Consider the following 25,007-nt stretch of genomic DNA (forward strand, 5'->3'; position numbering starts at 1 on the left):
AAGAAAAACTATATTGAGACAGTAAAAAGATCAGTGGTTGCCAGGGGAGGAGGGGGAGGCGGGAAGTAGGACGGAAAACTGTGGCCTTTTTATAAAACCCTGACTCATGTTTGCTCTCCTTGAGAATCTTGTCCCATCTCTGCTGGCGCTCACTGTGGGTCTGTGGACATCCAAGGCCGGCTGGGTCTTTATCCCCTTGTAAGTGGCTTGGCCCTTTTTCTCCCGGATGCTGAAAAAATTCTTTATTTTTGGAGGCGCCCGGGTGGCTCGGTCAGTTAAGCCTCTGACTCTTGATTTCGGCTCAGGTCATGATCTCACAGTTGGGGAGATCGAGCGCCATGTCGGGCTCTGCGTGGACAGCGTGGAGCCTGCTTGGGATTCTCTCCCTCCCTCCCTCTCTCTCTCTCTCTCTCTCTGCCCCTCCCCCACGCATGCAATCTTTCTCGCTCTCTCTAAATAAACTTTAAATAAATAAATAAATAAACAAACAAACTTTAAATAAATAAATAAAATTCAATATCCTTGAGCAGTTTTTCCCTGGCATCCAGGTTTCTCTTCCAAAACATAGACTCATCTGAGGAAGGCTTGCGTGAGTTATGTATTGAAACGTACGTCTGTTCTACCAATTATGTTTCCTTCTTCAGACCTTCCAACCATGTGTATGTTAGACGCCTTTGCAGGTCATGTCCAGGATATATGGCGTGTCTGTATAGAAGGGAGAGATTTAGGGGCGCCTGGGTGGCGCAGTCGGTTGAGCGTCCGACTTCAGCCAGGTCACGATCTCGCGGTCCGTGAGTTCGAGCCCCGCGTCGGGCTCTGGGCTGATGGCTCGGAGTCTGGAGCCTGTTTCCGATTCTGTGTCTCCCTCTCTCTCTGCCCCTCCCCCGTTCATGCTCTGTCTCTCTCTGTCCCAAAAATAAATAAACGTTGAAAAAAAAAATTAAAAAAAAAAAAAGAATGGAGAGATTTATTACGTATTATGTATGCTGCCTGCTTAGCGAATGTTCCGGATTCAGAACAACATGTTTAGTCACCGTCTTCAACTGCTCCATGGCAACATTTCTCCTGGTGGGCATTCCTCCTCTAGTCGTGAATTTTACTGCCGTCTTCCACATACGTGTCTCTGGGCCGTGCCGGCGACCTGCTTAAACTGTCATGAAACGGGTTAGATTGTCCCGGGCAATCGCACAGCGGCCTCCCCAGCGTCACAGCCCAGAGGCGCTCTCCCGGGGTGCTTCCTCTGGATAAGACAACTGTGGGGGGCTCGGTGAGGCCGCCAGCCTTGCTCCCTGAAGTTCCTACTTCTTGCTGTCCCCCAGGGAGACACCAGAAAGTGTTGCAGGCGCCCCGAAGGCCGCAGACCCTTCCCCCTCCTGCCAGGTCCCCACTTCCCTCCCTCCCAATCCCAGGCTCTGCCTTGTCTGACTTGGCACGCTGCGTGTCTAGTTCCCAGTTGCACTGAAGACGGAATTTTCTTTTTCTTTTTTTTTTTTCATTCTTTTTACTCCTTTTATATGATTTTCAGGCAAAGAGTTTAAAGCCGACTTATGGAGACACGTTCCCATCGGAGATGTGAAAACGTTCCCACAGAATCGCCCGTGCTGTGGCTACAGGTGCAGGGGAGGGGTGATGCACACATGCAGCCGGCAGGGGTGGGGTGGGCGGCTGTCCAGGCAGCCTGGGACTCCCTCCAGGAGTGTCAGAGATCAGCTCCACCCCTGCCCTGCCAGGGCCTGGTTTTATGAGTCAATAAAGTCCTGCTGCTTCTGTCAGTCCCTCCGCAGCGAGCTCTGACTAATGCAGGAGGTAGCCACACTCCCTGGTGACTTGTCCTTGTGCGCCTGGTTTCTCCAGTCCCACTGCCCCAGCCCGACACCTGACACCAAGTGGCTCTTGTCCCAGGACAGGAGCAGAAAAGAGGCCCCCTGCCATCACACGGGCAGGTGGCCAGGAATGGCCAACTCTGGATCCTCACGTCCTGTCTCCTTGTCCGGCTTGTCCTGTCCCTCCTGCCCGCCGTGTTCCCATCCTCTCCGCCATGTCCTCTCTGCCCCGCACCCCTTCCCACCTGCGACACCACTTCCAGAGTGATTCATTGGCCAGTGGTGCTGGACCAGCGGATAAGGCATTTTAGGGCTGGAAGGGTGTGGTGAGCCCTGACTCAGGGCTTGCCTGCAAGTAACCGCCTTCACAGAAGCAGCCACTCCTCGGGGCTCCTGGGGCTCCGGCGGTTCAGTGTCCGACTGCGGCTCGGGTCATGATCTCACGGTTCGTGGGTTCGAGCCCCGCGACGGACTCTGTGCCGACAGCTCGGAGCCTGGAGCTTGCTTCGGACTCTGTGTCTCCCTCTCCCTCTCTGCCCTTCCCCGACTCGCCCTCTGTGTTTCTCCCTCTCGAAAACAAATTAATCAATTAATTGATTGATTAATTAGTTCATACAAAAAAGCAGCATCCCCTCCAAAGCAGGCTTTCCCCGACAAACACACTAGATGAAGAGCCACCCGCCTGCACTGAGGCTCTTGTTCCGGAGCCCTTGGTTGATTTCAGTAAGTGACCATTAAGGCCATTTGTCTTTTGTCTTTCCCTGGGCTTTAAATTCCCTCTCTGATGTTTTAAATTCGCCAATAGGGGGGGCCCGAGAAGCCCTAGGCCCCCACCCTCCAGCCCAGTAAAAAGCCCCCGCACTGAGCATGCGCTCTCCACCGTGCCCCTCACCTCGCTGAGTGGCTGTGTCATTTCCAAGTCTCCTGTAAGGAATAAACCTTTATTTTCTCAAAGTTTCCTGCCAGTTGTGGCCGAGGGGGCGTCTTGCAGGCGTAGCAAGAACCACGAGGTCGAGTCATGACATTGGAAAGGGGCCCCCGCAGTAATTGTGGTCAGCAGGGCGGGTGTCTGATGTAGGGGTGACTCGGGAGGGAGAGGACACGCCGGGTGTGCAGAGGAGAGCAGCCCCGGGGCGGGCAGGTGGGCGGCCAAGGGGCAGCGAGGACGCCCCGAGCGCAGGCAGGCGTGGACACACGCGCAGCTCCGCAGACCGTGCACTTGAACGTGGGAAGGTGAGTGGGTCCGGCTACGCTGCCACCACGCTCCCCGGCCGTCTAACCTCACAGGGAGTGTTTCTCCATGACGTCCCATCCAGGGGTGACAAGCTTCCTTGCTGGAGTGACTCAGGGACCTTACGGCCCTGCTCCCCGAGAGGGTCTCCCCGGAGACCGCCTGGGGGCGGTGGGGACAGGCCAGGCCGGGAGCACGCGGCTTCGGAACTAGCACAGGCAGGGTGAAAGGGAGAGGGCGCGAAGCAGGGGTGAAGAGTTGGAGAGCCCGCTGAGGCACAGAACCCCGGGGCAGAGCCTGGGTGGGGGGGGTGCTGAAATTCCCTGGAAATTGGTCGCCACCGTAAGGTCAGCCTGTCTGTTGCTGTTTGGGGGTTGCATCCGGCAGCCGCTCAGCGCAGGAAGAGAGAAAGCGGGCCGAAGCATTTCCCCAGGGTCTGGCCAGACAGACAGACGGAAGGGAGAGCACGGGAATGCAGTCGGAAGGGCTTGTCATGATGCATTATCATTGCTTCAAGCTCACTGAGAGGGCAGTGACTGTGACAAGGGAAGGACAGTGCGACAGTCCTGTGGGCCCCTTTGATGTCCTCGAGAGAAGAGCTCCCCCACGTGGCCATGACGGGTCAAGGAAACTCTGGGGGAAGTATTGACCGGCTGCGCCTGGCAGGATTTGCTAAGCAGCAGCCACACGGGGCAGGAATCTGGGTCTTCTGCATAAGTGTGACCACCTCGCGTTGTTTGGACGTGTCCCTGGATGCACGCGGGTTTAATTTTCGAAGGGCGGAGAGTTGGCTACAAGAGCTGCGGGGGGGAGATTTTTTTCCTCTTCTGTTTGCGGTTCATACTGGATACGGCCAAGGTCACTGGCAGTGAGTTGAGAAGGACATACCAACAATCCCAAAAAGCCACCAGTTAGTTAATGAAATCAAAAGCAAAGCTGAGAAAGCGGCATCACGTGTGAAGACAAAAGTCCCAGTGACCAGGGGATTTTTCAGAGGCTTTTGGCCGGGTGGGTTTCTCCCTTCCATCTTTTGTCGGGATGGGTCACTTCCTCCGAACAGCAGCCCGCTGCATCACGAGACACGGAGCCTCTCCCTCTCTGCCCCTGCCCTCCCCCCTGCCGTGGCCGGTGGAATGGCTTCCTGCAGGCGTTTGTTGGCACCGGTTAGCTGATGTGGCCCCAACGTGCACTTGAAAGTGACAGAGGAGACGACAGACATGCCATAGACCTTCTGTGCCTCTGCCAGCACACCCCTCACCTGGCTCATGTCTTCTCCCCGACGTGAGACAGGCGCCGGAACGGTTGCGGGACGTCTCCCCAGGGAGGCTGATCGACCCTCAGACGCTGTCCCAAACTGCCGATTTGGAAAGGAAGGAACAAGCGCGTAGGCGCGTCGTCATCCCGTGCTGCGTGGAAATGAACTGAATGCATTTGCCTTTAAGGAAGACATATTCCAGTGTCTCTTTCAGTGGGTTTGAGATTACGGAAAGAGCTGTGTGTCCCTGTTATTATTATCCTGCTGAAAATGGCAACAGAAGCTCCACAATAGAAAAATCTGAATATAGAATAAAGTTCGCTACAGGTATGCGCCGTGCTGCATCCACCGCATGTGGGGGCAGGTCGTTAGGGAAAGCCAACTGGTAGCGACACTTTCCTGAACAATCAGACTTACTGCAACACGTAGAGGCACGAAGACACAACCCATGGATAGTTTCCACCGCACAGGTGCAGTGCCTGTCGCGGCTATTTTGAAAGAGTTTATTGGGGTGCCTGGGTGGCGCAGTCGGTTAAGCGTCCGACTTCAGCCAGGTCACGATCTCGCGGTCCGTGAGTTCGAGCCCCGCGTCGGGCTCTGTGCTGACCGCTCAGAGCCTGGAGCCTGCTTCGGATTCTGTCTCTCTCTCTACCCCCTCCCCCTCCATTCGTGCTCTGTCTCTCTCGCTCTCAAAAATAAGTAAACGTAAAAACAAACAACATGAGGAGTACCAGGGCACCTCTGGACCAATGCTACCACTTCTTATCCCTTTAATATGAAATGTTGCCATTTGCACCAGACTTTTTGAGAAGTATCGTTCCCGCCGTTCAGCGTCGAGAAAGAGCTAGCACGTAAGAAGTGAATTATTTGCATCATCAAATATTGTTTTAATTTGATGGGGTCAGTGAGTGGGACACCAACCGAGTGTCCTCTAATTCAGTTCTGACCCTAACTACCCAGAATCAGTGTAGACCGCCCTCCCCACCCCCCACCCCCCGCAAGGTTGAGGGCTCAGTCCCACAAGGCTGCTTCCCCTCCACCTCAGATGCCATCTACAGGCCCAGACTGTCACCTGCACTTCTGACCAACCGGATAAGTGGGGTGTGCCCCCCCTCCCCCTGCTCAGAACGGATACTTTGTTATAATGGCTCCCAACATTCAGGGAAACGCTTACACCAGCCCGTGTGCCATAAAGGATACGATTAAGGATACAGATGAAAGGCCAGATGAAGGGGTACATAAGGAGGAGTCTGGAAAGGTTGCAAGCCCAGGAGTTTGGAGCGGCACCAGCCCCCAGTCCCACAGATGTGCTCACCGACCCAGAAGCTCTGGGACCCAGAACCCCATAATGTAGGGATTCTCATGGGGGCTCCATGATGTCGGCATGATCGATTATTAACTCAATCTCCAGTGCCTGTCTCTTCCATGGAGGATGGGGTGAGCTGAAAGTCTCAAGCTTCTTTCTTTTCTTTTTAATTTATTTTTGAGAGAAAGAGAGAGCGCGTGCGCGCATGCACGTGGGGCAGGGGCAGAAAGAGAGGGAGGCGCAGGATTCGAAGCCAGCTCCGGGCTGAGAGCGGAGAGCCCGATGTGGGGCTTGAACTCACGAGCCGTGAGATCATGGCCGGAGCCCAAGTCAGACAGATGCTTAACCGACTGAGCCACTCAGGCACCCCACGTCCCCAGCTTCTAAATATGGCTTGGTTTGTATGGTGACCAGCCCCCAACCTGAAGCTCTCCAGGACACCACCAAGGTCACCTCATTGGAACCAAAGACGTTCCTCTCACCCCCGGAAATTCCAAAGGGTTTAGGAGCTCTGTGTCAGCAACTGGGGACAGAGAGCAAACATATATTTCTTATCATGTCCCAAGTAGCTACTAAATTCTTGGATATGTTTTGACGCAAATAGATGCCTATTCTCTGGTTTGCCCACCCCCACCTCCAACCTCGTCTCCCCCCCTTCCAGAGACACTTAGAATCATGTTGTCAAATTCCCTCCCCCCCGCCCCCCCCCCAAAAAAAAACGCAGAGGAATTCGGATTCAGATAACCCTGAATTTCTAGATTACTTTAGGAAGCAGGGACTTCGCTGCACTCCGGGGCCTCGCTGGCCAGGAAGAAGTTGTCTGTATGTATCCAAGGCTCTTTGTGGCTTTTCGTGAGTTTCGCAGCTATTTTCATACACACATTGAGTGTCTCCTAAGTCCTTTCCCACCATTACTGTTCCTGCTGCTGGGTGTCCTCAACCTTCTTTCTGGAGTTCGGGTGCGGGGCCCCGGGGACTGTCCTCCGGAACCCCACGTCGCGTCCCTCCCTGCCAGCTCACGCCGCTCCTCTCGCCGCAGCGACCCACCCCAGCCGCCGCCTGACTTCCTGCCCAGTCGAGCCTGTCGAGCGCCACCAGGAGCCCGGGACCGGCACAGACCGAGCCCAGAGCTGCCCCGGAGTTAACACGCAGCGGGACCCGGGCTGGGGGAGGACTGCTCCCTGCTGCCCTCCACCGCTCCGTGCGCTCGGAGACCGGGCCAGCCCCGTCCTCCCCTCCCGTCTAGCGCCCCGGGCTCCTTCACTGCTTTCTGGAATCCGCTGCCAGGAAAACTCCCTCCCTCGAGCCTTTCCCCCAGGCTCTGCTTTGGGGACACTCAAGCCAAGACGGGCCCTCCCGTGGGATTCTGACTCATTGCGAGGCACTCGAGTCTTGGGGGAGCATCGCTGGAGCCGGTCTGTTGGCCTCCCTGCTGCCCACAGGCCTCCCTCGCCTCCACCTCCACCCGGGGACGACCCGGGGGCGGGGCCCAGCCGGGCGTGCGGTCCGCACACTGCGCGGGTCACCGCGGGGAGTCCCTGCGGACACCCTGGGGGAGCCCTTCCCGGGACCGCGCGGCGGCAGCGCTGGATACCGCGGGCCCGAGAGCCTCGCCGGCGAATCAAAACTCCCGGCGACCGTGGAGCGGGTGCGCGCGCGTGCATGTGTGCGCGCGCGCGGGGGTGCGTGCCTGTGTGCGCCTGTGTGGGCGCGCGCGCGCGGAGGGGAGGCTGCGCGCGCATGTGTGCGGGTGCGCGCGCGCGCGCGCGTCTCCGCCTGTAACCCGAACGCCCCGCGGCCCTCCAGCCTTGGGCGCCCTGCCGCGCGCGGAAGTGCTGCGACAAGCTTGTGACTCCCCCGCAAAACCGCAGCCCTCCCCGGCCTGCCTCCCGCGGGTTCCAGTCACAGCCCCGCCCTTATTCCCGAAAACACGGCTCGCTGGAGGCAGTAGAGGAGCCTTGGACAGTGGCTGGAGAGGGGCCAGGGGGTTAAGCCGGGATTTGTTCCCCACCCCCACCCCCCATGGCAAAGTCTTTGAACATGGAAGGGCTCCATGGAGGCGGAGAGGAGAGGATGAATACCCAAGAGAAAAGTCATAATCACAATTTCATATATATATATATGGAAATATTTAGCAATCGTGGGCGTTTGGGGGGCGGGGAAGCTCCATAGACGAGAATACATTGTACATATTATGTTGCAGACTGAATGCTTTCAACCGAATTTCTTTAAGACCTTAAGGAGGACCCTTCCCTCTGCACTGGAACGGTTAGCACCCGTCTCCAAGCGTCCACTCAAGACAACGTTCCGGGAGAGAGGAGCCGGGGGCACAAGCAGGTGCCGGCAGACCCCCAGCTACACCGGGGAGGTGAGAGGACCCATGTGGCCCCTTTCCGCTACTTGGGCCCCCACTTTGCACACAATGAAGTCTTCCCGGAAACGGATGATAAATATTTACTACACTATCCTCTGCTTTCTCCCCCCCCCCCCATTTTGTAGGAGTTCTTTATACTCTGGACATTTATTACTTGTTATAAATGTTGCAAATATTGCATCCAAGTCTGCCGCTTGTTTCTAACTTTAGCGGAGTCAAATCTGTCCCCCTTTTCTGCAGAAGCAAAATCTGATTTGCCCGGAGCGCGCTTGTAACAAATCTATCGTGTCCTATGTTTGGGCTACGTCGTATCTTTAGCCCCTGCCCGTTCTCTGCTTCCGCTCGGTGAACAAAATGTGTACCGAAGTTGAGAGACCCATCGGACGGACACCCAGGTATCTGTCACTCGCTTCAACAATTACCAGCGTGTGGCCACTTTTGTAGCCTCTGCGTTATCCCCCCACCCCCACCCGGCGCTGCTCACCTCGTTCAGAGCAAATCTCAGACACCCCATTTCACCTGGAGGTGTTTCAGCGCGCATTTCTAAAATAGAGGCTCACATTCTTACCCGCATACTATTATCATACCAAAGTCATTGACAAGGTTGCCTTACCCAGTCAGTATTCCAGGTAACCTGACGTCTTTTTACAGTTGGTTTGTTCAAATCACAGTCCAAAGTCCCCCCACATGGCATGAACTGGGCATGTCTCTTAAGGCTCTTTTCAACTAGGAAAACTCCCCCGGCTCTTTTTTTTTTTTTTCCTTCTCCTTCTCCTCACTTATTTGTTCAATAAACCAGGCATCGGCTTCATAAGACCTTCCACCTTCCGGATTTGACGGAATGCACGCCTGTGTGCGTGTTCCCCAACCCACTGAATTTCCTCTAACCCGGTAGTGGTGCCAGAAGTTTAACCGCATTCGGGTCCAAGGTCCTCTGAGAAGAACGTTTCACAGGTGATGCTGTGTGGCTCCCGCTGCCTCACATTAAGAGAGGCCTCGTGTCTGCAAATGTTTTTAAAAACTTGACCTTCTCCTTTCTAATATTTTTATTCTTAGTACTCGCTGTGGATCCACCTCCGGAAGTACTCCCGATGGCCTGGGCCCTGTCTCTAGCCACCGGTTCTCGCCTGTCCCCATGAAGGATCCTGGCGGTGTGGGGGAGGGGCTTCACCTGCACACTTTTCCTTCCGGACCAGCGGTGAGATCCGAGCCTCCCAGCCCCCGGCCGCGCTCTGTGCGAGTCTGTCCACCTTGTGGATGTCTCCCTGAGTCCTGTTTGGGCCTCGTCTTCTCCTCCCTTCCTTAAGCAAACACTTGAAGGGGTTTGATGTGGCCTTGAAGACAGGTGGATCCTGGGAAATCACGTGGTGCTGCTGCGGGCGTGGACCGTTGCTTTCTGTCACTGTCGTTGTGTCCTAGACCGCGTTCCGGGTTTTAATTTTTTCGTCCAGGGCTGATTCTAGGTGTCTCCACAGTGCTGCGTGTACATGTCTGTTTTCTGTGGGAAGCACTGTCTTTCCAGCTTTACTGAGGTATGAGTGACGCGTGAGAATTATCTACATTTTGGTCGCACGCTGTGTCTTTTAAGCGTACGATGTGATGTTTCCATACACATGCGAATTGAGAAAGGGTCCCCACAATCAAGTTAATTAGCACGTTTCATCACCTCATGTAGTTACCATTTTTGTGTGTGTGCCGAGAACACCTGAGATCTACTCTCTCAGCAAATTTCAAACCTACAGCACAGTGTTATTAACTATCATCACCATGCCTTACATCAGAGACCCAGAACGTACTCACCTATAACCAAAACTCTGTGCCCTTCGACCGACGTCTCCTACTCCCCACCCCTCCCCCAGCCCCTGGCCGCCACGATTCTAACCCTCTGGTTCTATGAGTTGAGTTCAAGGGGTCCCTGGGTGGCTCAGTCGGTTGAGTGTCCGACTGGGGCTCAGATCATGATTCACGGTTCGTGGGTTCAAGCCCCACATCAGGCTCACTGCTGTCATCGCAGAGCCTGCTTCGAATCCTCTGTCTCCCTCTCTCTCTGCACCTCCTGCACTCACGTGTTCTCTCTCTCTCTCTCTCTCTCTCTCTCAAAAATAAACATTTTTAAAGAAATAAAATTGGGGTGGCCGGGTGGCTCAGCTGGTTAAGTGAACAACTGGCTCAGGTCATGATCTTGCAATTTGTGAGCTCAAGCCCCGCGTCGGGCTCTGTGCTGACAGCTCGGAGTCTGGAGCCTGCTTCGAATTCTGTGTCTAACTCTCCCCTTCGTGCTCTCTCTCTCTCTCAAAAATAAATAAACGTTAAAAAAGATTTTTTTTTTTTAAGAAATAAAATTGGGGCGCCTGGGTGGCGCAGTCGGTTGAGCGTCCGACTTCGGCTCAGGTCACAATCTCACGGTCCGTGAGTTCGAGCCCCGCGTCGGGCTCTGGGCTGATGGCTCAGAGCCTGGAGCCTGCTTCCGATTCTGTGTCTCCCCCTCTCTCTGCCCCTCCCCCGTTCATGCTCTGTCTCTCTCTGTCTCAAAAATAAACCTTAAAAAAATAAAATGAAATAATTAAAAAAAGAAATAAAATTGAACATTTAAGTGAGATCATGCAGTGTCTGCCTTTCTCTGTCCGGCTTAGTTCACTTAACAGAAACGTTCTCCCCTTTCATCCACGTTGTTGCAAATGGCAGGATGTCCTTTTTCACGGCTAAGTAATAGTTCCTGTGGTATTAGATTCCGCAGTCCCTTTATGAGCGCATCTCTCGACAGATGCTTAGGTTGTTTTCATATCTTGGCTGTTGTGAATAACGCTGTAATTAACATGCTGGTGCACATACCTCTTCGAGACACTGATTCCGTTGCCTCCGGATACGTACCCAGCAGTGGGTTGCACTTTTCACGTTTGGGGACCCCCCATGCTGTTTCCCAAGCGGCCTCACCATAGTCGCTGTTGACAAATGCCAGGCACACAGGTCGCCTCCGGCTCCTGGTACCCAAGAGCACTGCTGGAAACATCCTCGCGGTGTCCCGTCACGGGCCAGCGAGAGGCAGGCTCTCTGGGATGTTTGTCCGGAAGTAGAGTTGCGGGGATCACGGCGTCCACGCGTCCCTGATTCCGCTAAATGCCTTGCAGAGTGGCACCCTACTTGCTCTCCGGCGGGAGGGCATCAGGTTCCCTGTTTCCCCACATCCTTGCCAGCACCTGACATGGCTCGTCGAGGTTTGAAGCTACATTACATGAGATGAGACTCAGAAGTTCCTTCTCTGCGGCTCGCCTCTTTATATCCTTTGCTCCTTCTAAAATCGGTTTCCTGTGTGTGTGTGTGTGTGTGTGTGTGTGCGCGCGCCTTCCATGTGTCCCTCCACATCCACCGTCTACCCTTCTCCGCGTCGTCGTTCTTTGGCCTCGGAGGCTGAGCTGTGTACCTGCACCCAAGTGCTCCCTTGCCATCTGGCTTCCAGCCGCAGCAGGAAACCAGAGGGAGGACGAGGAGGGAGGTGAGGATATTGACTCCTCCAGCTCCCTCCCTGCCCGCGAGCTGGGAGCTAGCTGCCTCCTGCAACCGAAAGTCACAACAGACTGACAGTCACAAGCTCCTGTTGGGGGAGGGGGGCTCTCCACGCAGCTTTCCCTCTTCTTGGGTTCCTGGAGGTGCTCACAGCTCCCCACCGCTGGGACGCTTGGGGCTCTGTCCCAGTTCACGTGGCTTCCCGAATCCTGCTCAGACCTTCCTAAATCATTCCTTTATTAAAACATCCTCCAGGGGCGCCTGGCCGGCTCAGACAGTCGAGCGTCCGACTCTTGGTTTCGGCTCAGGTCATGATCTCACAGTTCGTGGGTTTGAGCCCCACGTCGGGCTCTGCGCTGACAGTGTGGATGGAGCCTGCTTGGGGTTCTCTCTCCCCCTCTCTCTGCCCCTCCCCCACTCACACTGTCTCTGTCTCTCTCAAATAAATAAGCTTTAAATTTTTTGAAAAAAAATAAAATACAATAGAATCTTTCCAAAAAAAAAAAATGTTTAATGTTTCTTTTCGAGACAGAGAGAGACAGAGCATGAGTGGGAGAGGGGCGGAAAGAGAGAGAGAGAGAGAGAGAGAGAGAGACACAGAATCCAAAGCAGGCTCCAGGCTCTGAGCTGTCAGCACAGAGCCCGACGCGGGGCTCGAACCCACGAGCCGTGGGATCATGACCTGAGCCCAAGGGAGGTCTCCTGGTTTGTTATTGGTATTGACTTTCCTTGGAGATGGTCTCTTCCTTCCCGATTCTTACAACTCGGATGCCTTTTCCTGTTTTCTGCAGTCTGACCAGGATGCCTCGCATGAAGTAAGCCAGCAGCACCAACAGTAGCATGGCAGAAACTTCTAGCTGACCCCAATATCCCTTCTTCCCTTTACTGTACACCAGGAGTCGGCAAGCATTTTCTCTAAACAGCAAATATTTTTGGCTTTTCTGGCTTTCTCCCAGCCGCTCAATTCTGCTTAGAGCATGAAAGCAATCACCAGCAATATAGAAACGAATGAGCCTGGCGTGTTCCAATGAAACTGTATTTACACAAACGGGTGAGGGCCGCGGTTTTCTGACCCCTGTCCCACATGAATTCAGTCCCCCTGGCTTTTCGCTGAAATTTGCCCCCGCCCCCAAAATACAGAGTCCACTTCTCAGCTGCATTTGGGGCTGCTGCCCCGGGACTGGCTCTGATCAAAGAGATGTACCTGAACTGCACACGGCTTCTAGAAGTTTGTCTCTGCCTCTTTTCTTCTTTCTCGTGCCAGAAATGGGTCATGGCTGCAGCGGGACAGACATCTCGGAACGTTGATGGAATTTATATATTGAGGTTGGACATCCACAAATAGAAGAAGCTGAGGTCCTGGGGCGCCTGGGTGGCTCCGTCGTTTCCGCGTCCAACTTCGGCTCAGGTCATGATCTCACGGTTCGTGGGTTCGAGCCCCGCGTCGGGCTCTGTGCCGACAGCTCGGAGCCTGGAGCCTGCTTTGGATTTTGTGTCTCCCTCTCTTTCTGCCCCTCCCCCACTCATGCTCTCTCTCTGTCCCTCAAAAATGAATAAACATTAAAAAATATATATGTTTTAAAAAAAAAGCAGCTAAGGTCCTAAAAGAGTTTGCCAAGTGCTTTTTCTGCATTATGTCATTTTTTTCTTTTGTACTCCATTAATCTAGTCTCTGTACTCCTTAAGCCTTTTATTTTTATTATTATTGAGAGGGAGAGAGAGAATCCCAAGCAGGCTCCACACTCAGCACAGAGTTCGACACAGGGCTCGATCCCATGACTCTGGGATCATGTCCTGAGCTGAAATCAAGAGTCAGACACAAGTGACTGAGCCACCTGGGGCCCCTCTCTCCCTAAGTCTATTTTATTAATAGATTTCTCTGATGTTAAGCCATCTTTGAATTCTTTTCTTTTTTCCCCCCAAGTCTTTGTTTAACTTTCAGCCAGCTAACATACAGTGCACTATTAGTCTCAGGCGTAGAATTTAGTGATTCATCCCACACCGGGTGCTCATCCCGACAAGCGCCCTCCTCCATCCGCCTCACCAGTTTAGCCCATCCCCCCTCCCGCCTCCCCTCTGGTAACCATCGGTTTCTTCTCTAGTTAAGAGTCTGGTTCTTGGTTTGTCTCTCTTTTTCCCCTCTGCTCATTTATTTCCTAAATTCCACATATGATATTGGTCTGCCTCTGACAAACATGTTATCTTTTTAAATTATTTTTATGTTTTATTATTTATTTTGCGAAAGAGCAGACGGGGCATGAGCAGGGGAGGGGCAGAGAGAGAGGGAGACACAGAATCCGAAGCAGGCTCCAGGCTCCGAGCTGTCAGCACAGAGCCTGATGTGGGGCTCGAACCCACGAACCGCGAGATCATGGCCTGAGCCGAAGTCGGACGCCCAACCGACTGAGACACGCAGGCGCCCCACATGTTATCTTTGTAACGCATCATTTGATTGGGTTTGCTAATGATTTATATGGGAATTTTATATTTCTGCTCATTATAGTGACCATTCATTATTTGAAATTTGTTAAAACTTGCTTTATGGACCAGTATTTGCTCAGATTTTTTTTTAAATGTCCTCGCATACTTGAATAGGATGTATATGCTGTGGTTGATGATTTTTTAATAAATCCCTGCCTTCTGGGACACCTGGGTGGTTCAGTCTGTTAAACGTGTGACTCTTGGTTTCAGCTCAGGTCATGATCTCACGGTTTGTGGGTTTGAGCCCCACGTGGGGCTCTACACTGTCAGTGTGGAGCCTACTTGGGATTCTCTCTCTTCCCCTCCCCCTCTCATGTGTGCTCTTTCTCTCAAAAATATATAAACGTTAAAAATTTTTTAACGTTTAAAAATTTAGACGTTTAAATGTAAAATTTTTAATTTTTTAACTTTTTTCCACGTTTATTTATTGTTGAGAGACCGAGAGAGACAGAGTGTGAGCAGGGGAGGGGCAGAGAGACAGAGGGAGACACAGAATCCGAAGCAGGCCCCAGGCTCCGAGCTGTCAGCACAGAGCCCGACGCCGGGCTTGAACCCACAAACTGTGAGATTGTGACCTGAGCCGAAGTCAGATGCTCAACTGACTGACCCACCCAGGCACCCGTCAAAAATAAACTTTCAATGAATAAATAAATAAATACATAGATAGATAAACCCATCCCGGCCTTCTATTTTGAAGGGTTTATTTTGTTATTCATTTTCAAGTCCTGCTCTGGGTGAGCACGAGCCCAGCCCGGGGTGAGCCCTGCTTCTCTCTCTGTCTCTGCCCCTCTCTTTCTGCCTCTCATGGGATTTCCTGTCTCAAAAAAAAAAAAAAAAAAAGTGTTCCTGTGAACCCCCATCCTGGGCTGTGGATTCTATTTATTTGGGGGCCTCTCTTCCACTGGTTGTCTTTGCACGTTTGGTGATTCTCCAGAGCAGACTTATCTTCAGCTTTGCTGTGTCTGTGGCCCGTGGACACTGCTCCGTCCGCTGTAATGCACGCGACAGACATCAGGGAGTTTCCCTCGAAGCTTCTGCAGCCCTGGACCCACGCGGGTGATTCCGGTCCGAGGGCGTTGGCTGCAGGCGCTGTGGTCCCCAGAAACAGCACACCTTCCCGGGGAGCCTCAGAACAGCCCTAACTCGCACGCCTGCGATTAACAAAGCCCACCGGGTCCCCCTGGCTTCCTGCCAACCAGCCCGCTCCGATTCCTAACGCCCAAGAAGCAGACAACTCGTGGCACGTTTAGAATATTCCGTTCATTGTTTCCTCTGAAACACGTTGACAACCAACCACCTGTAAAGCGCGGAAAGCGGGTTGCCGTCTCCCCGCCCCTCCAAACGTGATTCCTGCATCCCTCAGACACCGTCCCCGAAACTTCCCTTAACATCCCAGATCGAACATCCCCGAGAAGGTGGAGGAGCCCCCATCCCCGCCCCCCACCCGGGACAGCAGCATCGTCCGGCAGGTGGGGGCGCCAAGGAAATAAATTAGGGGGCGGGGGTGCTCCTAGCCGGCCGCGTCCCGCTCTGTCTCGCACACCCAGCGGTAGGGCCTCTGGCACACGTCGTCGTTCCAGCGGCCGTCGTCCGTGAAGTGGGCGCAGTCCTCGCCCCCGCCCAGCCCGTGCCCGTACCAGTCGTCCGGCTGCTCCGGCCTCCAGTTCCTGCGGAGACGCGCGGATGTGAGCCGGGCGCCCCCCCCTCCCCGCCAAGCCGGGCCCCCCCACCCCCACCCCCACCCCCACCCCCGGGGACCCGCGGGGCCGGGGCGCGCGCACTCACTTGAAGCCCTTCTCGTAGTCCGTCCCGTCCACCCACTTCCAGGGCCCACTCTGGTCGGTGAGGCCCATCCAGGTGTTCACAGGCCCCATGTGGTGCTGGATGAACTTCTGGGGAGACAGGGAGCGGACTGGTGAGCGCTCCCCGGAGCCCGACCCCCCCAGGGGCCCACCCGCTCCTCCCGGGAGCCGCCCCCCACCCCCACCCCAGCCCCGGGAGCTCACCTGCTCCTCCCAGGAGCCCACCACCACCAGGTGCGCGTTCTCCAGCCGGCAGTACTTGTCCGCCTCCGGCCAGGACTTCCCGGAGCGGGAGAACCAGTAGCAGCTGCCCTCGTACTCCAGCCAGTTGACCGGGCAGCAGGAGGCCGCGGAGCCTGCGGGGCCGGGGAGGGTGGAGGCGCTGAGGCGGGGCCCGGGGAGGGGGAGGGCGGGCGAGCCGGCGGGCGCCCCGCCCCCTCACCGTTGCCGTGCAGGACGGCGATCTGACAGCTCAGGCTCCGCAGGTCCGACACGAACTGCTTCACGTGCAGCAGCAAGCTGGAGTGATCTGGGGGGGCGGGGTGGGGGGGCGAGGGCGGGCAGGGGGCGGGGCGGGTCAGTGTGGACACTGGGGGCTGGGAAGGGCCCGGCCCCTGCGCGCTGGGGCCCGAGGAGTCACAGGCCCCCGGGGCTCGGCCGGAGGGACCCCCGGGGCTCGGCCGGAGGGACCCCCGGGCCCGACGCGCCCGTGCGCGCACGCTCCCCGCTCTGACCTTCGCTGAGCTGCTGCTGCTGTTTCTGCAGCTGGGACTCCAGCGACTTCACCTTCCGGCCCACGCTTCCCCCTGGGGGAGAGGCTGGCTCAGTGTCCCGACGTCCCCAGCGGCCCACGGGCCCCCCCTCCCCCCCCCCAAGCCGCAGCCCCAGGGCCCCCTCACCCTGGCTGCTCAGGGCCTTGACCTCGACCTCCGTGCTCGCCGTGAAGTTGCTGAACGTGACCCTCAGGGCCTGCAGCTCGTCCCGCAGCTTGGAGTCTGGAGGGGGGGTGTGCACGGGGCAACATGAGGGGGCCGTGACCCCCGTCACAGACGCCAGCGCTCTCTCACCACTTGCCCCGCCCACCCCCAGGGCACCCACTCTGGGATCCGATCACACAGACAACCACCAGCAGCAGGAGGCCGAGGCCCAGGGAGAGCAGGAGGAAGCAGGGTCCCGAGCAGAGTCTCCGGAACAGCCGCTGGGGCGGAGGTGGTGCTGCAACAAAACAGGGCGTCCGGGTGTCAGGGACCGGGTCCCGGGAGGAGAGCGGGCGAAGGCTCCTTCTCCAGGGAGCCCTACAGGTGAAGAAATCCGTTCTTGGGGCGCCCGGGTGGCTCAGTCGGTGAAGCGTCCGACTTCGGCCTCAGGGCATGATCTCACGATTCGTGGGTTCGAGCCCGCGTCGGGCTCTGCGCTGACAGCTCGGAGCCTGGAGCCGCTTCGGATTCTGTGTCTCCCTCTCTCTCTGTTCCGCCCCTGTCAGCTCTGTCCTCTATCCACTCTCTCAAAATAAATTAAGATTAAAAAATAAGAAAGAAAGAAAGAAAAGAAGAAGAAAGAAGAGATAAAGAAGAAAAGAGGAAAGAAAGAAAGAAAAGAAAAAAGAAATAGAAAGAAAGAAGAAAGAAAGGAAGAAAGAAAAAAAGAAAAGAAGAAAGAAAGAAAGAAGAAGAAAGAAGAAAGAAAGAAAGAAAGAAAAGAAGAAAGAAAGAAAGAAAGAAAGAAAGAAAGAAAGAAAGAAAGAAAGAAATCCGGGTGGTAGGCCACCCTGAGGGACCAGAGGCCAGGAGGAGGGCTGGGAGCGGGTGCCTGGCGCCGACCTGCCCCAGCCGGCCGGGGCCCTCAGCCTTTGCTGACCCCTAGTGGCCAGACTGTGTCACTGAAGCTGATGAACTACATTAGTTTTGGGGGGAGGGTTCTGTTACCCCCGGAAAGGCCGGGAAAGAGGAGGAGGTTTCTCCTCTGGCTGGGCTCCAGGAGAGAAGACAGAGGAGCCACAGCCCCCCAAGCTGCTCCCACCTGGGGGGGGGGGCTCCCCTGCAGCCCCTTCCCCCCACCCCCATCCCCAAGAACCCTCCTGCTCAGCCCAAACAGCATCCCTGCTGGCTGGAGAAACAAAGGCCGGGTGGTGGCTGTTATCTGACGAGGGCCTCAGCCTCCCCATGGAAGTCTGGCCCCTTGTCCCTGTCCCCTGGTCCGGGACACCCCATGCACACACACTCTCCCACCTGGCCGAGGCTCACCAGGTGTTAGAGGCAAGGAAGGCAGCCCTAACTGCTCCCAGGTACTCCTGGTCCCCTGGGTCCACACCCTCCCCGAGGTCCTGGCCAGGGGGGGACGTGGCAAGGGTCAGGAGGCTAGCGGAGGTGGAGCGGACCGTGTTCTTGTGAGTGGGGCCGACCCAGAGGCCGGGTCAGGGCTCACAGGAGGAAGCAGGAGCTGAGTCAAGGCGACAAGAGCCACCTCACTGTCACCTGTCCGAAACGCAAGGAGGCGTCCCCTTACCTTGTCTAAGCTGATGGCCATTGTCCTCATTGTCCAGATGCTGAAGGTCTTGATAGTCATTTGTCATGATAGGGCTGGCTGGACCTGGGCCTAGGTCAAGGCTGGGGTTAGGGCTGAGGCTGGGGCCGAATGGAGCCGGACGGTGCGGGGTCCAGTCCGTTTCTAAGTCATCGGTGGTTACGTGAAAACCTCTCTTCTTTCTCCAGTTCTTTCCCAGGCCTGACATGCAAACTTCACCCCTCTGAGGTTTTCCCGCCCAGCCCCCTCCCCACCCGGGTCGGGGCCCCGGCCTTTCTTCCCCTTTTACTTGCTGGCAGTCTTGAAGTGGATTCCTGGATCCCCCAATGCTGTGCAGATCCCAGGCTAAGAAGGGGGCTGGAGCGCAGAGACTTGGGGTGCGCGGACAGCCCTGGACGATGGGAGAGGAGGGAACAGGGTCCCTCCGAGGGCCCTGAGCCCTGCGTGTCTGGGTCTGTGTGTCTCTGGGTCTGTGTGTCCCAACACTGCAGCTGGCATCCCCAGCGCCTGGGACTTTGGACAGTAAACAGAGGTGGGAAAGGATTTGGAACTCAGGGCATGTGTGGGGTGGGAGTGGGGGATGGGAGGCCTCCGCCTTCCTCCCCGGGGAGGGGGAATCTCCTGCTCTGCACCCCCCCCCACCCCGGCCCCAGCCAACACCCCACTAATCACTGCTCGGTTTGGAATGGGGAGCCAGGTCAGTAGGGGCCAGAGGTGCTCATTGCTGGTTCCTTCTGCCCCTCCTTTCACTTCCTGCCGCTAAATTTCTCAGAATCGTTGGTGTTTCCAAATATCCCTGACCGGGACGAGGGGCCTCCGAGCTCCGCTCTTGCCCAATCCGGGCTCTGACCCTGGCGTCTGAGCCCGGGGCCCCGGCCCTCCTGTGAAGCTCAGAGGCCAGGCCCTGCAGCCTTGGGGCCTGCTGCTTTACTCTCCCTGGGAGCAAAGTCCCCCCCCTTCCCCCCCAGCAGCCTGGGGGTGGTGGGGAGAGAGGCGGGAGAGAGAGCAGGCTTTCCCCACCCCACCTGGGACTGGTGCTAACAAGCTCCCATTGGCTCCTACTGGGCACCCAGGCTTTTCACCCCTTAACTCCTCTCTTAAAGCCCAGAGCCCAGCCCGATTTGCAGATGAGAAGACTGAGGCCCCGACAGGTAAGAGCTTCCCCGGGGTTACACTGCAAGGAAGCAGCAGAGGCAGGCCTGGAATGTAAGCCGCCTGATTCCAGGACCCGTGTTTTGTCCCCGGGAAGCCTACCCAGGCCCTGGATCCTGAACCATCCCCGAGGCTGGGCCCTGGGGTCTCAGACCCTTAAAGGACAGACCCTCCCAGCCCCACAGGGGATTCAGGGAGGCATGTATGAATTCAGATTATGCAAACTTAGAAACTGAACAATACTGGGGCACCTGGGGGGCTCAGTCGGTTAAGCGGCCGCCTTCGGCTCAGGTCATGACCTCACGGTCCGTGAGTTTGAGTCCCGCGCGGGGCTCTGTGCTGACCGCTCAGAGCTTGGAACCTGTTTCAGATTCTGTGTCTCCTTCTCTCTCTGCCCCTCCCCTGCTCGCACTTACACGCGCGCTCTCTCTCTAAAATAAATAATAAAAATTTAAAGATCAGAAATTAGGCAATATTAAAGATGTTCATGGGTCTCACTTCAGGCCCCAAATGGGAAAGGGTGCAAACACTATGTTTCAAGCACAGAACTAGACTTTATTACAAGAGTTTTACATTATATGAGATCTCAGGAACACAGTCCTCACATTCAATATGAAAGCCCCAGGGGCACCTGGGTGGCTCAGTCGGTTGAGAGTCTACTTCGGCTCAGGTCATGATCTCTCGGTTCGTGGGTTCGAGCCCCGCGTCGGGCTCTGTGCTGACAGCTCAGAGCCTGGAGCCTGCTTTGGATTTTGTGTCTCCCTTCTCTTTGCCCCTCCTCTGCTTGCACTCTGTCTCTCTCTCTCTCTCAAAAATAAATATTAAAAAAAAAGAAACAAACACACAAAAAAAGAAACCCTTGGGTACACCCTCATTCCTGTGTCCTGAAAAGCCCCCTGCTGTTTGCATGCGCTGGGCTGCGGCCAGTAATTCGGGGACTATTGGGCTGTTCGCATTCTCTGATATCATCGCTCACAATCCGGTTTATTCGGGCAAACATACCCATGCTGCTTTGGTCAGAAGAGTGACCGAAAGCACTTCACTGCGGAAGCTGTGACCGGCAGGAAGCACATAGGGGCTTCTGGGTAATGGAAATGTTACGCTCTTTTTTTTTTTTTTAATGTTTATTTATTTTTGACAGAGAGAGAGAGAGAGAGAGACAGAGCATGAGCGGGGGAGGGGCAGAGAGAGAGAGAGAGGGAGACACAGAATCCGAAGCAGGCTCCAGGCTCCGAGCTGTCAGCACAGAGCCCGACGCGGGCCTTGAACTCAAGAACCGTGAGATCGTGACCTGAGCCGAAGTCGGACGCTTAACCGACTGAGCCACCCAGGCGCCCCATGGAAATGTTCAGCCTCTTGATCTGGACACGGGTTGTGTGGCTATGTCCCCTTCATAAAACTGCAGAAAAGCTGCCCACTTATGATTTGTACTGGACGTTCTACTGGAGTAAGGTGTTCCTGAAATCCGGTTTCAGAAAAAACACTGTGAAGAAAGCCAGACAAACAACATGATACATGTGCTGGGGCCGCTCATTTACGGACGAGCCTCCTGCAAAATACCAGAGATGGTCCTAAGAAACTAAAAAGTAGCTAGAAAGAACACCAGGCCACAATGGTGACGCTTTAGGTCGAGAGCCCATCCACCCTGTGCATTTATTCCTTTAATATGTATCTTCGGGGCGCCTGGGTGTCTCAGTCGGTTAAGCATCTGACTCTTGATTTCGGCTCAGGTTGTGATCTCACGGTTTGTGAGTTTGCGAGCCCCACGTCGGGTTTTTGGCTGACACTTCGGAGCCTGCTTGGGATTCCCCCTCCCTCTCTCTGCCCCTCCTCTGTTCATGCTCTCCCTCTCCCTCTCCCTCTCCCCCAACATAAATAAATAAACCTAAAATAAAATTTTTAAAAATGAATATATATCTTAAGGGCACCTGGCTGGCTCAGTCGGTCTAGTGTGCGACTCTTGATCTCGGGGTTGTGAGTTCAAGCCCCATGTTGGGCATGGAGCCTACTTAAAAGAAAAAAAAGAAAGATATAGATAGATAGATAGATAGATAGATAGATAGATAGATATCCATCCAACTGGGCTGTCTGCTCAGGGTCTCACAGAGCTGAGATCCAGGTGCTGGAGGACCTCGTCTCATTTCTGGAGGCGAAGGAGAAAGAGAACGAGCTTGCGAGCACGTTCAGGGGGTCAACGGAATCCAGTTCCTCGCAGCTGCGGGACTCAGGTCCCCCTTTCCTTGCTGGCTGTCACCCGGGGGCCACCCTCTCCTGCGGACCAAGGACCGTGTTCCTTGTCACGGGAGCCCTCCACCCCCAGAGTCCGCAACAGGGGCGCCTGGGGGGCTCAGGGGGTTAAGCGCCCGACTTGGGCTCAGGTCACGGTCTCATGGTTCGTGAGTTCGAGCCCCGCCTCGGGCTCTGCCCTGAAGCTCGGAGCCTGGAGCCTGCTTCGGATTCTGTCTCTCTGTCTCTCTCTCTCTCTCTCTCCCCCTCCCCTTCTCATGCTCTGCCTCTCTCTGTCTCTCAAAAATAAATAAATGTTAAAAAATTTTTTTAATTGATTAACTAATTAATTAATCAATTAAAAAGATTAGGTCCACTTGGAAGAATCTTCTTAAGGTCAGTTGTGTATACACGGCACTATATAAGGTCAACCAAACATAACATAACATAATCACGAGAGTGATGTATCTTAACATACTCAGGTTCCAGGGATGACGGCATGGAATCTTGGGGGCCACCGTTAGAGCTCTGCCTCAACACAAAGCGACCCTGTCCCCTCTGGGTACACTTGCCTGCCGGTTGAGGAACTCATGACCAGAGCAACGCAGGAGGCTGGGCTCGGACCCTGGCAGTCTCACCTCTGGGACGATCGCGAAAGGCTCCTCCTGGGGGGCACCTGGTGAGGGGCTCAGTCGGTTAAGTGGTTAAGTGTCAGACTCTTGATTTGGGCTCCGGTGGTGATCTCACGGTTCGAGCCCCCAGTCGGGGTCTACACCGACAGTGCAGAGTCGGCCTGGGATTCGCTCTCTCCCTCTCTTTCTGCTCCTCCCCGGCTCACTCTCTCTCTCAAAATAAATAAACTTAAAAACATTAAAAAGGAAGGAAGGAAGGAAGGAAGGAAGGCAGGCAAGCTCCTGAAAGGAGATCTCTAATGTTGGCCAATAAAAACAGGTAGGATTTTATCATTGGTAATTAATGAGCAAGTGACCCTGCGGAGAGGAAACAGTAGCACAAGGGAAATGGACTGAGAGGTAGTGTGGACCACTCTGGGAGCCTTGAATGTCAGGGTGCGGATTTTTGAAGGTCACTCAGAAGCACGGTAGTCTCCAAAATGGGGAATGCGGGGCGCCCGAGTGGCTCAGTCAGTGGAGCGTCCGACTTCAGCTCAGGTCACGATCTCGCGGTCCGTGAGTTCGAGCCCCGCGTCGGGCTTTGGGCTGACAGCTCGGAGCCTGGAGCCTGCTTTGGATTCTGTGTCTCCCTCTCTCTCTGCCCCTCCCTCGCTTGCACTCGGTCTCTCGCATTGTCTCAGAAATAAATAAACATTAATTTTTTTTTTAAATGGGGAACATGCACCCCAGGGAAGTCACAAGGTCATCCACTGGAGTGTGGCAGGAAAATATTTGCATAATATTTATATATTTATAAAATATTTTTAAGGTTTATTTATTTATATATTTTTAATATATATATTTTTAATGTGTGTTTATTTTTGAAAGAGAGAGACAGAGCACGAGCATGGGCGGGACAGAGAGAGAGAGGGACACACGGAATCCGAAGCAGGCTCTAGGCTCCGAGCCGTCAGCCCAGAGCCCGACGTGGGGCTCGAACTCACGGACCGTGAGATCATGACCTGAGCTGAAGTCGGACGCTTCAGGGTGTGAATACTGGGAGGTGAGACTTCCTGGGGGCCATCTTGAAGGCTGGCCACGTGTTTAGAACTAATGAACGAGTGACGACAAACTGGGGGACACACGCTCAGAAACCTTTCACAGATGGGGCACCTGACCCGCAAAGTTACAGACCGGGACTACAGACCACAAGGTTCATGAAGATTTGCAGGCAAAAGGCAGGACTGTAATTAAACAATGGCGTGGCCTGGAGGCAGGTGATGGGTCAGAGATGGGCAGCGCAGTGAGGGAGGGAATTGGCGCGCCTAACCAGGGTCCAGAAGGTTGCTAGAGGCAGGTCTGGAGTCCGCAAGGGTTCTGGGCTGGCGACGTTGATGTAGAGTCTTGAATGTTGCCCAAGGCCATACATTCGTCCATGACACCCGCCCAGTGAGGGGCCCACTGGGAAGGAAGCAGCTGGAACAGAGTCCCCGCCCCCACGAAGGAAGGGGAAGAAAGATCCCCAGGACTGCCAACCACACAAGTGCAGGAGTGGGGTTGACCCTTAGGGCCGGCTCTGGGCACCCCAAATACCCGGTCAAGACTGCCAAGGAGAGAGGACAGTGAGCCTCCCACTGGATGAGTCAAGAGAAGGACGTGTTTTGGGGCAAGGGGGGAGCCGAGCAGTGGAACAGAGAAGAAGCTGGTAAGGAGGGCGTGTGGACGCAGAGCAAGAAGGACACGGGAGGCTGGGGGTTCTCAGCATGTTAGGGCGGACAAGGGCGGCTATCACACAGATGTGAGTTCACCTTGCCCTTGTCTGGAGAGTGGGTTGAATGCTCATGTCAGAGAGCTGGCATTGCCTTGCACAGGGCCTGGCTCGTACTAAGTGCCCGGCACAGGCTAGCCGTCTGCATTCGGATTATTATCAGTAGTTCGAGTTCAGCCAGCCCCCCAGGGCTTCTGAATGTGGGGAGCGGGGGAGGCTGGGGTCAGGTCAGCAGAGCACATCTCTCTCTGTCTCCCAGAGGGTGGTTAGCGACTTACCTGGGAAGGAACTGGGGGAACTGGGGGCCTGGCCTGTCGGTGGAGTTAAGACAGCCCCTCATCTTCTGCGGATGAGACCTGGGCACTGAACCCCCTCGGCCCTCGCCCACCCCCTCGCAGAGCGCTCTCAAGCTCAGGTCTGGGATGTGCCTGCCTGGCTCTCTCCCCGGCCCCCCTGCCACTCAGGCCCTCCGGCTGCAAAGTCAGGCACCCAGAAGGCCTTGCCAGGAGGTGACTGAACAAATGGGCAGAGCGGGCAGGTAACCGAAGGCTCAAGGCTGACTTTCCAAAGAGGGTGACCGACGGCTCCCGGAATCCAGGAGAGGCTGAGCAGGGCCTGAGTGGAGAGGAAGCAGGAGAGGTCAGGCGAGGCACCCGGGCTGGGAGCTCAGTGCTAGAAGCAGCCACGAGGGAAGGGGGTCCCGCGAGGCCGCAAGGAGGAGGTTGCTCACTCACAGTTGTGAGTGAGAACCGACAGAACCCACTCAAGGGCCTCCATACGCCCTGCAGCAGGGCGAGAACTTTCTGCACCCTGGTTCTCTGCACCCAGACACGCTCCAACTCCTCGGCGTTGGGACAGGCAGGATCCTGTGCCCCGGGACCGGTCAACACCTCTTTCCCCCACTTTTACTGACAGGTGAACGTTTAGAGAAAGGTAAAACTCACCACACCT

The 25,007-nt window shown here is 55.4% G+C and overlaps 1 protein-coding gene across 4 annotated transcripts; it reads right to left on the reverse strand.

Moving 5' to 3' along the window:
* Window positions 1-15,214: 15,214 nt before the first annotated feature.
* Window positions 15,215-18,800, reverse strand: LOC115501183 (asialoglycoprotein receptor 1-like). 4 transcript variants are annotated; one of them, XM_030296138.1, is made up of 8 exons: window positions 18,593-18,800; window positions 18,282-18,371; window positions 16,875-16,991; window positions 16,511-16,771; window positions 16,219-16,305; window positions 15,981-16,132; window positions 15,760-15,866; window positions 15,215-15,641 (listed from the first exon to the last, which is right to left on the reverse strand). In XM_030296138.1, exons 2-8 carry the CDS (start codon window positions 18,346-18,348, stop codon window positions 15,485-15,487), a joined length of 948 nt encoding a protein of 315 aa, XP_030151998.1. In that variant the 5' UTR covers window positions 18,349-18,371; window positions 18,593-18,800; the 3' UTR covers window positions 15,215-15,484. The 4 variants fall into 4 exon arrangements, with proteins under 4 accessions (XP_030151998.1, XP_030151997.1, XP_030151996.1 ...); XM_030296137.1 differs by having other exon boundaries at window positions 18,589-18,800; XM_030296136.1 differs by lacking the exon at window positions 18,593-18,800 and having other exon boundaries at window positions 16,511-16,582; window positions 16,676-16,771; window positions 18,282-18,582.
* Between the last annotated feature and the right edge of the window lie 6,207 nt (window positions 18,801-25,007).

This window comes from Lynx canadensis, chromosome E1 (genome assembly GCF_007474595.2).
Source record: "Lynx canadensis isolate LIC74 chromosome E1, mLynCan4.pri.v2, whole genome shotgun sequence".
Lineage (NCBI taxonomy): Eukaryota > Metazoa > Chordata > Mammalia > Carnivora > Felidae > Lynx > Lynx canadensis.